The 18,155-nt window shown below is 33.9% G+C and overlaps 1 protein-coding gene across 4 annotated transcripts in view; it reads right to left on the bottom strand.

Annotated features, from left to right (window-relative positions):
* LOC128183935 (cytochrome b5 reductase 4-like) overlaps positions 1-18,155 on the bottom strand; it is a 29,637-nt gene extending 11,482 nt beyond the window's left edge. The window contains exons 1-6 of one of the 4 annotated variants that reach the window (XM_052853168.1): positions 18,042-18,155; positions 14,076-14,193; positions 9,841-9,858; positions 4,962-5,272; positions 2,341-2,441; positions 1,246-1,330 (exon numbers count right to left, since the gene is read on the bottom strand). In XM_052853168.1, coding sequence (XP_052709128.1) covers positions 1,246-1,330; positions 2,341-2,441; positions 4,962-5,272; positions 9,841-9,854 — 511 coding nt within the window. In that variant the 5' untranslated portion in view covers positions 9,855-9,858; positions 14,076-14,193; positions 18,042-18,155. Of the gene's footprint in view, positions 1-1,245; positions 1,331-2,340; positions 2,442-4,961; positions 5,273-6,315; positions 7,923-9,840; positions 9,859-14,075; positions 14,194-18,041 lie in introns of those variants that run through there. The other 3 variants (XM_052853170.1, XM_052853167.1, XM_052853169.1) reach the window with 3 other exon arrangements.

Here is an 18,155-nt window from a genome sequence, read left to right as displayed (position 1 = left end):
CTTTAATATTTTTTTCTTGCTTCAATAATCACATATAAACATTCATATTCTACCTTGCAATAGAAAATTGAGATTGTTTTAAAATATAGCTTTTTTTTAGTGCAAATCTTATATTTGAACAAAACAATGTTACAAAGAATATTTGAATAAAGTTTGTAAATCAATTAATGTTCAAAAGTACCTTTATTAGCTTTAAAATAAATTATGATGAAAATTTAGCCATACCCCCCCCCCCAAAAAAAAAAAAACCCTTCAAAAGCCTCCTCCAAAATTTACAGTAAATTGACACCATTTTTGATTTCCTATTATCAGAAATTCAGATAGGAGTAATTACAGGATCATCCAATGATGCATCCTCCCACACCGATATCTCCTCAGGAAGTTCAGTTATCAACTGGATGAGGAGTTTACCAGCTCTAGTGACAGATTGAGAGGCGGTTACTGTTAAATATTTACCCTAGTACTCTAAACATTTTTCACAGTTTCAGTGGCTCTAATTATATTGGATGTATGGATTAAGCAAGACTCGCCTGCCTAAGGTCTCTCTTGCCTTGTCTCGGAAAGAAAATCTATATACCGACCAGCAGCGAACAGAGAGAGATAGACAGAGACATATCAATGCAGAGAGAGAGAGAGAGAGAGAGAGAGAGAGAGAGAGAGAGAGAGAGAACATCAATGAAAGTGAGAGAGAGACAGACATACAGACAAATACAGGAGACAGAGAGGGAGAAAGAAAGATGAATGAATATTATACCTAACATAGCATATCAATACAGGAAAGATATAGAAAGAAAAAGAAAGAAATATATATTAAACTGAAGAGAGAAAGAAAACTTATTCCAATACTTGTAACAGCAAAGAGGAGAGAGAGAGAAAATCTATACCAGCCAGTGGAGAGAAGAGAGAGAGAGAAAAAAAACTCCAAAAGGTTACTGCTCAAGTGGATCAATAAACTGAATAATAGCTGTCAAATATTCGATTACTGGATTTCATTTTCCCTGCTTCGTGGTAGATAGGTCTCCCATAGGGTTAATAACAGGTCACATAGGTAATCAATGATCAGTAATTAAACTGTAACTGATGGTCAACTTCATCGCTGCAAGTACATCTATTGACCACTTGTAACTGCATTGTTAGATTGTGACACCAGCTAGTATTTGGATGCAGTGGACACTTCGTACTGCTTTCAAATTGGAATCAATACTACAAAATTGGGTCAAGGTGACCTATTTTTCTCGTTCCTACCTCGCCTATGTGCAGGGGGTGTAGATTTCAGCTTGCCCACAAAGCATTTCTCCAGCATTGATTCGTAATTCACCCATTTATGAACCTGCAAAAAATGAGTAAATCCTATATATATATAATCTACTTTTTCATTCCATTCAATTGATTTTTATTCTTATGAAAAGAAAATAACCTAATGAAACAATGGGAGGTCCAAGCTGAGATTCATATTTGTTTGACATCGTAAGTTTACAAATATCATATTGTTTTTATGAGACGGTAGACTACAGAAGAAATCTTAATGTACAGGTTATTGAGCCCAATTAACTTTCCAATTCCTAATACATGTAATATATAAAATACATTTTATGGAATACTTTGATCTCCGGGATATTAGAACTTGTGACAAGGGCAAAAACCTTAATTTTCTTATTAAGAAAAACAAATATTGAGTACCGGTAAATGCCCTAAGTCTCTAAATATTTCATACAATGATGATTTAAAGAGCGATAAAGAAAGGCAAAACACAAATTCATTTTTTTTTGCAAATTCGTCACAGCAAGTTCACCAGATAATGTAATTTTTTTTAAACCATGTCTAGAATGTGCTTATGACAGAATATCTATACTGGGCTTATTTTTTTCACCTAGATCTTTTTATATGAAGACATTGGGATGTGAAATATTTCTAAAATACTTCTCTTTAATACAGAGTACATTCATTTGAAGGAGAAAATATTTTAAAATAGGCTTCTCAGGAACAGAAAGAATACTAACCAAGTTCATATCCTTGTGAACTTTTTTTTTAAATATTATCTGTTTTGTGCTTTCATATAAGAAACAAATACTTTAAGTACTTATTTCTCATATCAAAGCTTGGAACGGATCGATTATGAATCTGTATTTTTTATATACATGTATTGTACATTCTAAAGCATCAGGTAAACCTTTAATTTTTTTTCAAGATCATTGTAACATCATAAACATGACCTATTGACCCCTAAAGAAGTTAACATAGAAATGATCATTTTTGCTCTTCAGTAGGCTCATTTTTTAAATTATGATGATTGCAAATATTTCAATTTTGAAAATTTTCAAAAAGTTTTTCAGACCAAACCTCATCAAACAGTTGAGTGCCGTCTATCCCTGCCCCCCTCATCAGCTCTTCCTCACCCCCAGGGTGATATTCCATGTAAGGCGTTATATTGTACACTTTGCCTGAAAATTTTTTGTCTACGTCATTATTTAACATACATATTTGTCTATGATTGTACATAATATTATAACATGAATCATATACATGAGACAAAATAAATTTCTTCACAATTATTTAACTTTCAATGGAATTCAATTTCACTTATGTTAGGTAATTTTCAATTTGCTTAGGTCTACAGTTTTGTCAAATCTAATCGTCATCCCACCTTCTTTGACGTAAATGTTCTATAATTGTTTCTTTAATGTTCATCTCATATATTTTATAATTGCTTTCTACAGAGAAGTAAAAAAGATCAAAATGAATTAAATACATATACAGACACAAAAGTGCAACCCATTCTTAAAACATCTACCATCTCTCTAATCTACAAAAGAGTACCTTCACCTAAAAGCCGACATCAAAGTTTCGTAATCTCTGAATGTGCACCCAGTAATTAATCAATTAGAAACCAGAAGTTTCACAGACAGACTTTTATTGAATCAAACAAATCCACGGTGTGTTCTTACCCACAGAAACAGTGTAGGAGTCTATAATGTTCCTATTTGCAAATGTCTATATCTAAATATATTAATAGTTGTGCAAGTTATTACTATTACTTTCAATGGATTTGCAAAGAGCCCTGCTGAACTACTAGCCAGGTGCTTGTTGCAAAAATATCTGCACAATCAGCGTTCTTTCGGCAATAATCACGAGTAGTTTATTTTCAATGCAATAATGATAAACTTAGACAATGGGAAATCCAATGTGATATCCTTTTACCTTTTCTATCTATCTTTATGTTAATTCAATCAACTGACAAAGCATCTGGTTGACAAACTATTATTCAACTGCCAAATTGATCAACTAACCTATCAATCATGACAAAACAAAGCAGCCATCAAACAACCAATTAACCAACTTGTTAACTAACCGCTCAACCATAACCAAATAACCAGCTGACTAACCAATTGACTTTCCCGTTAACAGTGAACTCACAAACCAGCAAATCAAACAAATGACTTACAATATAATTAAAATAACTTTAAAAACAACAAATCTGACTCTCAAATGAATTAATCACTAAACAATGTGATTAATCAAATCAACTGAGCCAACAACCAATCAATCAAAAAATTGAAAATAACTACCAGATTCAAATAACTAACAAATCAACTAAATGACGTAATGAACATATAAATGGGCATCTGAATAACCAAACCAGCATAAAAAAGCAGCAAACTATTCAACATTGGACACAAATTTGGTCAACCAATCATCCTAACTATTAGTTATTACCAAGTTGTCCATGAAGTTATTTAAATCAATTTTAAGTCCATTAAACTGAACAAAAACAATCAACTAACATTTCAACTAAAACAATAAAAGTGACCAGCAACTAATTAACTTAACACAAACCAACTGACTAACCCAACATTTAACCAACGATAACTAAACAATGTCAACTATACAACTTGCTGACTAACATTTTAACAAAATATGGATCAAAATTAACCAAATCAGTTATCACTTTGTCTTTCAATGACAGATATATCAAAGACAGTCCCTATTTTCTGTATATAGCACTTGATCAACTTTCAAGTATAGAGCAGACAATTAGAGCCGTTTTCGTGACAGACAACTTCCATTTAACACATCTCTTCACTTCCAGCCCCCCACTGATTCCGTTGGGATTTTTTTCTTTTATCATTCTACTGGAAGACCCCTCTAATTCCCACTCAAATTAGAAGTTTCAGGAAATGCTATTCATCCCAACCATTTTCTTTTTTTTTTCCACTTCCTTTCTTGTAATCTTTCACAATTACTAGAAAGGGAACGTATCTTTGTCAGGGAAATTATCCGACAAAGTACGCTAATGAAGGGGAATTAAACGAACTTAGGGCTGAGAAAATTGTTGCTCAAAACACCAGGAATGTTCTCATACAAGCCAACACTGGCACAAATCAATAGGAAAATGTAGGAAAATGCAAAATGCCCAGGTACAGAAACCTTCTAACAGTTTTCATTCTGTCCTTCTATCAGCGATCAGCAATGAGATGCCAATAAAGCCTGCATAAACACTTATTAGGAACTCTAACAGACCATTAATCTCTCATGTAGTCAATACGCATCTTTATCTCCCGATTTCCAATCAGGTTTACTTATCGTAGTACATGTATATGTAACGAACCAGTATATGCAGGGTACTCTAACATACTTTTAATCTCTCATGTAATAATACATATGCCTTAATCTCCTCGTTTTCAATCAGATTTACTTACTGTAGAAGCAGAAATATTTGTTGAGGATTTAATTTCGTTATTTTCGTTGGCAGTAAAAATCAACAAAATTAAATCCATGACAAATTTTTAACCAAAGTATTAATGGATACAAAGAGATTACAATGTGGCAATTAAAATAAAATGCCAACGGAATTTTATTTGGTTCAAAAACAACAAAATTTTGACCAAACGAAAATATGCATGTGCTTCTACAGTATATCTTAACTACATGTGATGCACCAGTACATGCAGTGTGCTAATTACCTCGAAGAGCAATCCAGGCATCGTTAATCTGATTATGCTTGGCCAATTCCTCTGCATCCACTTCTAAGACTTTACCCCCCACCCCCGTTAGATCCTCTCCACTCCTCCCCAGTCGGATCCAGTCCATCAAGGACCTGCCTGGTTTTAGCTCCACCTTGTTGCGGGCTTTGGCGTCTGAAAGCCTCTGCTGGGAGTTTAAGGCGGGAAAGCTGGGCTGGAGGAGGTTATCCTTGCCAGCCATCTTGTAGTCCATGGAGCTTCTACTTGGGGTTGGTGATCCTTTTTTTGTCTTGTCCTGGGATTTGGATGAGCTGAAATATCAAAGATAGAAAGTTAATACAGTACAGTGTACTGAGCTATTATATAAATTGTTCAGCACAAATGCTTGATAAAATCTTTTTTTTTAAACCCAAACTTAAGGTACATCCACCTTCTGGCAAGAGAGATAACCTTTAGTAAAATTTATGAATTAATTCATCTTGAAAATTGTCTAGTTACTAGGCAATATTTTTCAAACTTTGCCCTGCAGGGCATTCTGAAATAAACTGTGCATTCAAATTATAATTTAAATTTCTTTTGGAAAATCAGTAAATTATTAAAAAATGACACAACTGAACATGCTGGAGGATGGTAAACCTATATATTGCATCCTTATCAACGACTTCAACTTTCAATATAAATTACATATCAATTATCTAAGAAATGTTCTTCTGCATGTTCCAAGAGAGTCACCTTTTCCAAAAAGTGCAAATTTCAATTTCTAAAATCTCTTTTGGATGACAGTTTCATTTTCCAGCACATTTTATCAGCAGGTTTTAATATCCCTGGTCTTACATAGGAATCAAGAAAATGTTCCAGTAGTGTGTATTGATATGATTGCACTCTAGAATTGCATCTGAGGGATTGAAAAAGATATCCTCCAAGCAATTCACGTCTCTTTATCAAAGATTCATGTGATATTATATCTAGTTAGTAAAGCCTCAAAATGCAAGAGCTTTACACAGATAATGCACAAACTAGAATGTTGTAGCAAACCTTCTCTAATCATTCTTAATTCTTAAAGATAAATGAGCATGCATACTACATCCCTCATCCCTTTCCCCCCCCCCCCCCTCTCTCCCCCCCCCCCCCCCCCCCCTCTCCAAACCTCCCTAACACAACCCGCAGACACTAACAAACTTTTATTCTAAATGCATTAGGATTGGATGTAAAATAAACAACAACAAAAAAGACATCAACACACTCAGCACACAGTCATAATGATAGAAAGGGAAAAAAACTACACAGGGGAAAAAAATGATAACTGGTAATTCAATTTTTGACTTATTTTGACATGAACTGTGAATCCATTTACCAAAGCTGGAACATTCGTCCAAGAAAACAGCAACTCTGCTTTTGAGACATCACGTCGTCTCAACGCAATTACACAAGGTTATGGCTCCAGAGAGTACTTGATAAATCGTGCAATTACACAGTACAATACAGCCGGTACCTCACAGGATGTGTATTAACAGTTCTCACACAGTCATGACTAGGACTGTGCTGATTCCATTGTCCTCAATATCTGCTATATCTTACGATCGCAGGCCTCGCTTACCGTAACAACTGTTCTGCGGATTCAGTCCAGAAACATTGATTTATTACATCCTCTGTAATACTTTCTGAATCTGCAATGCATGATGAAAAAAGGGAAAAAAAAAGAAAAACAGAGCGAGAGGACAGTTTTCCTCGAACTTCAATATCCGACTGTCTCTTGTTAATCCTAAAAGCCTTCAGTACTTTCCTAATCCTACTCGTGGAGTAAATCCATTTGTCGAGGATTCATAATAATGCCTTGATTTGTCTGAGTGCATACGATGTAGCTCTGTTTGGAATTGGGCTCGGAAACAAGGAGTGGGAAAAATAAACATGGATCTCGGAAAGGCTTCACGAGGCAATGTCCGGAACACAATGGCATGCAAAACTGTGCTTACGTAAAGATCCGATGTCAGTCAGGTAATTGAAACAAATTTATTAATGACAGTCTGCACACTAAAATCCAGGTTTAATCTCCATTCAATCCATAAGGACAAAGACACAAGAAACTAGGTTTAACAACTCCTCCCCACAAAGTCCTTTCCTCCAAAAAAGATGACACGAAGTGAATCTCAAAGTTACATTACCTCAGCTCATCTCTTTTTTAATAGTTTTGTCTACAGAGCCAGTATTGGAATATACTAAATGCAGTATAAAAACTCCTTTGTTTTAATAATCAGCAATAAAACTTTTTTCCTCCTATCTGCCCGCTCGACATTATATTTCTCGTCTTTTCAAAACACAAACACAACTAGCATTTAAATACGAGCAGGGTAAATACCTGCATGTAACTGACGTCATACGCCAATACAAACAGACGCTAATAAGTAAACAATTCGTTTCGCTGGTAGACAATCATCAATACCACAACTGCAAGCTAATTAAATTCTAAAATTCAATAAAATATAACGCAAACATTATATTGATGTCACTTATTTTAGCAAATCAGGTGCTAATAGAATGTTCTAAAAACAGTCATGTTTTTGATAAAGCATCTCTAGATATAGAATTCACTTTAAAAATAACATCACAGGTAAGTGAACTACAGCAGAAGCTGTCCATTGTACGACATATGCTATTCTTGGGAGTTTTTGACGAGCAGGTATCAAGACATTTACAATTTGATTGGTAATCAATCTCTTTTTTGATGCAGACGTCAATCTGGAGTGCATTCAGACGTCCCTCAGTTCAAGAAACAAATGTCCCAATTTAATTTCCTGATTCCGGGGAAGAATGCAGTTATAATAACCACTGGCAGAATTGATTTTACTGTTACATGTATTTTATTGCCCGTTTTTTTGCGAGGTAATAAATTTTTCCTAAGAGAAGGATAATGATTTTACACTGGTGGCTTGGGTTTTGGGTTTGTGTTGAGCAAACTGAAGCATGTTTGAAACTAATGGCTTGTTAAAAAAAAATAATTATAAAAACGGTACCATGTTTCAAAAGCTGACCAAGATCTTTATATTCTGTTAGCTCTCTAGGTTAATTGCTAATCATACTTTTTTCCTTTTACCTTTTTTTCACTTATGTATTGTCACTCCAGTGCATGCAATGTATGTATTATATGTATTATTGTTCAAAATTTTTGTGATTTTTCTCAACACTGTAAATTATGCAGTTCAGAGAATAAAGAAATTGTCATTGTCATTGTTACATATATTTTTTTTTTGGGGGGGGGGGGGGGGGGGTAGAAATCTTTTGCAAATATTAATCTTGTAGGGTAACTAAAACACATTCACATGAATAACACAGTGAATCAAGTCTTTGATTTCATCCTGTCATTTGACATAGATCCTCAAAATCATACCTTACCTATTTCATCCAACATTTCATGTATTGGTTCCATCAATATCTGTTGACCATTTTTTTGTGTGTGTGGATTTCATTGTTGAGTAATGAAGCACAAAATTTAATGTTAATTGAACTTTTGAAGTGCAATTTCTAATCACTTGTTGTATTGATAGGATCATCATATACAAATTTATTTATCCTTTAAACTGTCATTTTCATTATATAAATCCAATGTAATGTGATGCCCACTGATTGTAATGAAACCACAGTATATATACCGGTACTGTAAATCACTAAATGTTAAGGCACAATTAGACATTGTCATTAAATTTTCCTCATCAACTAGATAAAATCAGACCTTATAAATCATAAAAATAAACAAATCCATTTCAATCAGTATTAGGATCTATAATCATCCGAATTTGTGATGCTCAATTACTGTAGATTTTTCTGGTACCTCTTGAAACTTAATAATGCATCCGAAATAGTCTTTATTCATCATTCATACTAGTGTATCCAAGAAACTTTATCCCCACCAGGAAAAGTCAAGAGAAATTGGCTCACATACTTATATGATGTTCCACAGTAGTTAGTATGAGATACCTTGGAGATGGGAGATAATGATAAACCCTTTGGCAGATTGGCTGCAGAACATTAAAAGATTATTGTTACATTTTTTTGCTGATCTGCAATTCCAAAATTCACACACCGAGACCAATTCATCCTTTCTGCTGTCATTTCCATACATGCCAAATCAGTGAGAAAATGAATTTCACTCGGGGGCAGAAATGAATTTTTTTCCATCTAGGTAATGTCTGAATACATTTGTCTATAAAGAATTTTGTTATTATTTTAACAAGCTTGAACAGTAAATAAAATATAAAAAATATCGGTAACATGGCAAAATGACAAATTGTTTGGTCTATATAAAGTTGATGCTATTAGACACACACATGAAAACATTATTTTTATGAAAATTGAAAAAAAACATTAAATGTTTACTAATGGAACATTTCTCCGAGACAACAGCTGCCTATGAGGGTGGTACAAAACGTTCCTGGTTCAGTGGAACTTGTCATAGCATTGTGCCAACTTTCCAAGAATGCGAGACATCAACTTTATGTTGAAAGCATTTTGAAAAATGAGGGAAACTTCTCAAAAACGTAGACACATACAAATAAATCTTCAGATTAAAACAACACATGTTTACAAACTACATGTATAGTTTCCTGCAAATATTACAATATTTAAAATATCCAGACATTTAAAACGTCTGTGGGATTCAGATGTAATACCATTTGACAGATATGGAGAAATGGAGAGTAAGAGGTGTTGCTTGTTAATGTACTAAATAACCTTTTATGCGTTACAAGGAAAGAACTTGGGGGAAGATTTGAGTGAGAGAGAGAGAGAGAGAGAGCATTTATCTACATCTAGAGAGGCATGCATGCTTGAGGTGTACAGACGAAGAAAAAAAAAAATCAAACATGTAAATAAAACATGGCCTTACCTGGTACATCCCATGATGCTGTTGGGGGGAAGAAGAAAAAAGAAAACGTAAGGGAAATTCAACTTTTTTTTTTATATAATAAAGCAGTTTTTTTTATCTAAGTCTGATCAATCCTGAGGTAACAAATATCATTCTCCATGTCTCAAAGCCTATAAATAAAACACACAGGAGTAATCATAAATCCATCTCAGGCGTAGTAGTGTAGCCGATATAATAATATACCGGCAAAGCCGAAAAGAAAAAAAAAAGCTCCTAGTAAACTGAAAGCGAATTATCCTTCAAGACAGCCAAGTGGCGAGAAGAAACATGGAAACACTTGGTAGCACATTCAAGTCATTCCGATCCACATGTAAATGCTATTTAGGTGCTATGGATAGACAGGTGCCTCCATTGTTTGGAGTCCTTAGGAGATGGATTTTTTTTTTTTAGGGTTGGTTGGTTGAAGGGGTTGCTATACATCCATTTGTTTCTGAGTGTGTTGAATAATCCCTGGGAGAATGTATTATGTATATGATGAGAGTGACGCAGTTCAGTATAATACACCTCTTCTCCACAGAGATATCTGCTGATGAATGGTCGGTGAGAAAGATAGAGAATAGGATATATATATTAGAAAAAAAAAGTTGCAGGTGCTCTAATTGTTATTCAATATCTTGTCTCTTGTTGGCAAATTGAACTGAACTCTCTTGAGAGATTTGACATAAGCCAGGCTAAATGCTGGATATTTTCATCATGGCACAAAAAAAAAATAAATTATTTAATATCACTGCTTCAACCTCTGGTAAAATTCCATGGGTATATAGGTATTTAGGAATGTAATTTTAAACAGATTAACATATATCCTTCCGTGTTAATGTTTTTCCTCCTTTTTTTATCACAAAAATTAATAATGCAGTTCAGAAGTGAAAAATGTCCAGGGGATAAGAAACACAATTCGACAGAATAATTCTCTTCACTGAAACAGCTGATTCGTATCGGACACACAGAGAATTTAAATAGCTGTACACAGTTCCGTGGATTTATAACGACACTCTGTAACAGATGTTGCATCCATTTCAGTATTTATCAGGTTGATATATAATTTATATACACTCGCATCATCAAAAGAAGGAAAAAAAAATAAAATCCCCCGAGAATGAAATTCAGTAGAATATCTGTTTATACAAATCGAACATCTATAAAAAACAGAAAGCCCTCAGCTGCAGAAGATAAATCCGTCACAGTAACCGGCGCATCTCTGTCCATTGGATAACCTCTCCTCTCTGGCTCGGTGTTCGGAATTGAAACTGTATAAATCACTTCTAAGAGGAATGAACTGATGATTTTTGTTTCCAGATTGCGTAATGCGATTGCCAGTCCCCAACTGAGGCTGTTAGCTGTCACAATTGAATCAGCACCGAACTAAAAGCATGACTTATCACTAATTGTATCTATAACAAAGCCCAGTCATCAAGCGTATTGATCAGACATCAGTGTTTTCATAAATGTTAGGGGGCTTGATAGAATACCCCCGCGATAGAAGGATGGAAAGATCTTTAATACACACTGTATTTCAGAACTAAATCCATCCGATGATGCAAGATTTTCAGACTCGTGAAGAGTGCAAAGTTACAAGCTATTCAATACTGGCCATCGGGGAAAAAAATGTGTTCTTCGCATCAGCATCACCTTGCATTGCTCATTATATGAATTCCTATTCTGAGAGGCATTTAAAGTTCACTTCTCTCCTTCAGCATCCTCCAATAATTCAATTGGTCACATTGCTATGTGTGACCGGAGAGAGAGATGAATTATGGACTAGTGCAGCAGCATTGATATTTAGACGATAACATCGCACATTTATGTATGATTGAAAGACACCATCTCCCTTCCAATTTCTCACTGTCACAGATCATATATGGGTATACATGAACTGTAATTGGCATTCACATAACGGTAGTTTCATATACACTGTACCAGAAATGTTCACTTTAGTTCATTGTCGGAACCCAGGGATATTCTATCCGTAAAGCAGTGTAACAGATAGGTAACGGATAGAAAACCCATGGGTTCCGACGATGTATGTATCACAAAGACATTATTTCTTCAACAATACAGGGGTATGAAAAAATAATGTACATGTCATGTTTATATTGAAAAAAATCCCTGGTATATATTTAAACAATAAAATGCTTTCTTTGGTGATTCATTCGAGATATGAAGGCAGCAACATTGCAGGAAAAATACATAACCCGCGTTAGGGGGTTATGTAAATTTTTCCTGCAATGATCGCTACCTTCATAACCCGCATGAATCATCAAAGAAAGCATTTTATTGTTTATATTAACATCTTTCTTTAACTAATTAATAAACTGATTATGAAAAGTTAGTAAAATTCACTAAATTACTGTTAATGTACAAAAGTACGTTAGCTAAAAGAAACAGTCAAATCGTCTCCTGTGAGACTTTGAGTCTGGCATCGTCATGATTATTTCGTGCAGTCCGGGATTTTACCGTACTAAGGTCGCTGTAGGTTCAGACCAATCGATAAACAGGGCGTGTCAATTTCAGTCATGTCACTTTCAGCCGCTGTAGATTTAGACCAATCGATAAATAGGGTGTGTAGATTTCAGTCTGGCTGTTTCTATAGAGCTATGAATTAACTATAAGTTTCCGTAAGAAATAGAGGGAATTATGCTTGGTAGATGTAAATATACATGTATACAGTTAAATTCCATGCAGAACATAGCTATATCTATATAATACCAATAGACTGCAACAATTATTTGATGTAATGCACTTATTAATACACCTCGGCAATAATTACAGTTGAACTTTGATATCTTGAAAACTGATATTTCGAATACAATGGATATGTCAAAGTAATTTGCAAGTCCCAATCCCTTATTTTTTAAGTATTTTACCCTTGATATCTCGAATACTCTGATATCTCAAACTTTTTAAACAGTCCTATCTAGTTCGAGATTACGAAGTTTGACTAACTGCATGTCTTGTAGCAATTTATGATATCATGAAAAATTTCAATCAAACAGCTAAAGATGTTTTCCTTTTATTTTTTAAAATATGTCTGATGATTAAAAAAAAATAGAACTGGTCATTCACACAACACTAAGATAATGGGCGGATTTGAAGTATGGCTCCTTTACGTTCCTAATATTACTGCAGGCTCCGACACTGTACGCCGTTGTTCTGCTAAGTTCAAACCCATCACACACAACCTGTGGCAAGGCAATTAGAAGCCTGCATGTATGCAAATAACACTTCTAAAGTCAAAATCCACTCAATACTGCTTTTGTTTCCAGTCTTCAGAGATTCTACACAGCTCTTGTTCTTGTAAAAGGACTTCTAAAGTGTATTCTGAAGAACTTCTTTCAAAGCACTTTACAAGTAGAATTGAGTTCAAATCGAAACAAGTTGCCCTGCCTTTGCCTTGAACTTCTTGTTGTTAGTAAATATGCAATGATCTGATGAAAGCTTAATTAATCAAAGTACATTTGAACAATGGTACTTTTATTGCAAGCCGGCAATGGTAGCATTGTCATCAATAGGTCAAATGGTATGCTAAACTGTTAAATAGCACACAACAGTAATATGGTTTCATCTTAGAAGTCTGTGCAGTGATGATTTTTTGGGGGACCTTAGAGTGTTTTTCCAAAGTAAAAAAGCTTTGCAAAATTCATTCATTTCTACAGTAATCATTGTTGTACAGAGCAACTTGTCTGCTGGCTAGAATAGTAAAAGCTGCATAACCTACAAACTATTTATTTAAACAACAAAAAATGATGTCCCTTTACATATAATTGAGATTTTTATTGAAATCTTAGAAAAAAGTATGCTTCTTTCGTCTTTTTACATGTATCACAAATGCAGTTTAAAATAAAGTCACATTTAAAGAAAGCTTTATGTAGGTATCAAAAGAAAAAATATCAACGATTGATATATATATATATTAAATGACAATCAAAATAGCTTATCGTAAGCTATTTTCAATAGAACATTCCCTCCAATGCCATTTTTTCCAAAGGGAAACTCCCCTAGAATGAAAACTGGAAAATCCAAGTGTCATTGGACGAACAAGACAAGCTCATTATTTCTTCCTTATTGTCTGGATATTCTATTAATTTGATTGGTCCATATCTATTGGATATTCACTGTTTCGTCGTTTGTGTGTAATGAACCACCCTGATGTGGAGGAAAATCCTCCAAGAATCTATTTCTGTTGTTAATTGTCTTACCTAATTAACCGTTGTCATTTTTTGCCGTTAATCCTGGCTCGTCTGTCGATGAAAGATGAACGTCAATTTGTCATCAGTCTCGTAGATGTTTTTTAGTTCTGAAGTTTTCTAAATCCACCTTTAAAAAATACAATGTTAAATGTAACAAAATATTGACCAACGATTTTCCTTAATCTTGTCATTAAAAACACATCAATATCCCTGTTAAATTATCTTGATGTTGGGATTTCCTTTTCATGCTAATACAATCTGATGTTGTCGTCATCTGTAATGTCCTTTAGATTGGTACTTTGTTACACTATGAAATTAAACACACATTAATTCAAAATATATGAATACTGTGGAATCATTTACTGTAAATTCATGGGGGCCAATTTTCGTGGATTGTGGGTTTTTTGCTTATTCATTGCCCAGGGATGTAATTTTGCGGATGTTTCCATTTTCAGTTTCAGTAACAAAGATAACTCTTTCTTAATTTGCTTTCTATGAGGGTGTACATTAATGGGGAAGGGCTACCCAAGAATACCATGAAAACTGAGCCACCACAAATTCTAATTATTTCACAATATGTAATTTATAGTACATCAATGTAACAATATTTCTTAAATTTCGAACCTACCACAAAGTAGAAATGCTATATATCGATCCATCTAAATTATATGATACATCCCATGTTTTTTTTGTTTTCTTTGGCTATAGTAATCAACATTAATAATAAAATGTTTGCTACCATATTTTCAAATTCATTTTAATATTTAAAAAATAAAAGACATATTGTAATGAAATTAGTTAGTGTGACATGCCATAAAAATTATCCAGTATTTCATCTAATCAAAAACATTGCAGATATATACCGGTACATGTATTTCATTTTTGCAATTTTTGCAACACGCATGACGAAAATAAAAAGATTGAAATACTGTAACCACTTTACATTTAATGGCTGAGCTAGTGTTTTGTTTAGATTTTTTGGAGGAAAGCAACTACTGGTACTACTAAATAAAGTAAATGCAGTGTATAGTTGTATGAAAAACATTCCGAGATACCCTAATTCAAATCTTTGCTAACTTCTTGAAAAATCATTTTTCACCAAATATTTTTCACGCAATTAAAATATAAACCTTTACAGAACTATAAAATATATATAGAAGGCAGTTTATTCTACTGAATTCTATTTTTCAAGACTTAACTTTTAAACCCATATGGTCCTTGATCATCGATTAACTAACCACTAGACTTGCAGTGATAGCTGAGGACTTAAATCTTTAATAGATTTTTATTTGCCACAAAGACTCTTGATATGCAACTTTTTAAAGGCAGCGATCAATCCATTTCCTGTAAAGCAAAGGGTGAAAGCAACTGATGGAAGGGAAAGAAGGAACCGCTGCCCTTTGATTTAACAAGACAAATCTATCACCATCAAATGGAAATGAAGAAACAAATTACGCAGCTTTACGCTGGACGAGGAATCAATAGGAGGACTGACCGGGAGTCCTGCATGCCAGTTTATTTTTTCTTCCCTGCCTGTACAAGCCTCAGATGAGTTCAGGGGTTTACCAGAGTAGAGCAATGATCTTATTCAACATTATAGCTCTGTTGCAGAATCACGAACTGATGAGGACATTTATGGTGATAGTGTTCAAGATTGAACTCTGCACAGATCTTGATATGTATATTAGATAGGGATTAATATTTGAGAATTAATCATAAATTTTGGGTAATGATTATCATAAAGCAATTTTCACAGATTAATAGTAACACACATTGAGCTGAATTTCTCCTCTTTTTCCTAATTAAAGCTCTCTCTCTCTCTCTCTCTCTCTCTCTCTCTTTCTCTCTCTCTCTCTCTCTCTCTCTCTCTCTCTCTCTCTACTATCACAATTTTGAACAATTGTTCCAACAGATAATTGATGAACATTAATCATTAATTTATACAGGATTAATGGAACCTACTTAAAACTCCAGACATTTCATGCAGTAACAAAGGAGTTTTTCCTTCTTTCCGTGCGATTCTCAGTGCCCATTGCTTTGTATTTTTAATTCTGCTCATGTCACAAGTGACAACTGCTGGAAATATAGCCAGGGGTTATAAGCTTTCATCCAATTTTCACCAAAATCAATACCATCAGACTTATGGATCCACTGCTTGCGTTCAGAAACAATACCGTACTCTTTGACTTCTCAGTTTTTTTTCAAGACTATATAGCTGTCAAATAACCAATAAATATCATTTTCACTCTGTAGCTACAATTAGATCTTCAGGATAATTTACAAAACACCTTTTTTGCAATGTGTTTCTAAAACAATTTGAGAATAAAAGGATTGATAGATTCTAGTCTGCAACATCATTAAAGATAGACAACTCTTATAGTTCATCACAGAGAACCAAGAGGAAAGTAAAAAATTAAATGGAATTCATTACTTTTATTTTTCAAATTTGTGATTGAAGAAAAAAATTCTGCAATTTCCTGTATAAAGTCTTATTAGGATGTTTGCTTTTATCAATCAAGTAGATAAATCATGAAATGAACACACTCCCTGTACAAGAATGTACAATGCAGTGTGTATATTATTTCTAAGTTAACAGCTCTATATCTTGTTACTACCTTCATTGCTAACACAATATACCAGTTAAATACATCTGTAGCAACAATTACTGTACCTTGTGTAAAGCATAACAATTCATTTTAAAAAGTTATTGTAGATTTTGAAATTGAACAGAAAGACATTGAGATCACTTGCCTTTGTCCAACTTATAAATCTATACCAAATTGGTTGTTCAATTGGTCAGGACTATAAGTACGGTACTTGTATCTGTAAGTTCTGTTCAACTAAATGCAGACAAATTGATATTAAGGTGGCTGTATGGGTGGTCAACAAAGTCATTATAAGATCTATCTTAATTTTTTAGATCTAATTTGATTAAACATATATTATCATTTAGTAATTAAAGAAAATTTCATATATTCTAGCTTTAAAATTTGAATATTTTGCTATATACAGGTAACTCTTGATAGCACGAACTTCAATCGCTCGAAGATTTTGATCGCTCGATAAGTCTAGGTTCCCTTTCAAACAAAGCTTTTGTTATAAAGCATTATTGAAAGAATTTATATCCTGAATTGAATTTCATAAACCTGTAGGCATCTTTCATTTAATAGATGACTTGACCTTAAAGGGACTTGGTTTGGTCATACTCAAAACACAGAGGCGAAAAGTTTAATTTATATTGTAACGGGACCGTCTAGGGGTTAAGTCCCGTACATATGTATGTGATCCGGATTCAAAAGGATAACGAGTATATATTCAGTGTTTAGAAATTATATTCTGTAATAAATAACAGACATAAACATATATAAACGTAACAGGTATGAAACAGTATCATATAAAAATCCAAGGGAGTGTGATATTTACCGTAATTAATAGATGAATATGAAATTTAGCCCCAATCCCCAAAAGTGCGTCTGTATCTGATATAATAAAGTTAAAGACTGACTAAAACGCCCCGACTGGTCGGGCTCTACAGTCCCGGCACGCGCATACCACGCCCGGTCGGGTTAAAGGGAAATAACTCTAAAATAAAAATAAGGAAAACCACCACAATATATATAACTGATCGAATTTATTTATTTCCCTGACAATGAAATGATGGTAGCTGACTGGGGGATTTGATGTTGAGGTTTAAAATTAATCATTGTAGACCAAATTTATCTCATATATGGAAGACATATGGCTTAATTATAAATAGTTAGCATTCAAAATTGGTTAAGTAAAGTACTTAAATGATACTGGCGTCAGTATATACTCTACATGCTCCCATAAACAGTTGAAAAATGATGCACTGATATTGATTAAACATGTGTAAATGAACCCAATCTTCCCTGTATGGCAAATTAAACCTCTCTTGCCTAGAACCTTGATACTTTTTTATATTTTCTATAGTTAATTTACAAATTAAAAACTTACTCTGGGACTAAAATCACCGGCTTCGTCGACAAAATTGACCGATTTGGTCAGTAACAGGACAAACACCATAAATGAAAGAAACAATTTGTATCTTCTTTGACGAGAGAGTTGTTC

The sequence above is a fragment of the Crassostrea angulata genome, chromosome 5 (assembly GCF_025612915.1).
Source record: "Crassostrea angulata isolate pt1a10 chromosome 5, ASM2561291v2, whole genome shotgun sequence".
Classification (NCBI taxonomy): domain Eukaryota; kingdom Metazoa; phylum Mollusca; class Bivalvia; order Ostreida; family Ostreidae; genus Magallana; species Magallana angulata.
The sequence above is the reverse complement of the archived record's forward strand: the minus strand, read 5'-3'. Positions and strand labels throughout refer to the sequence as shown.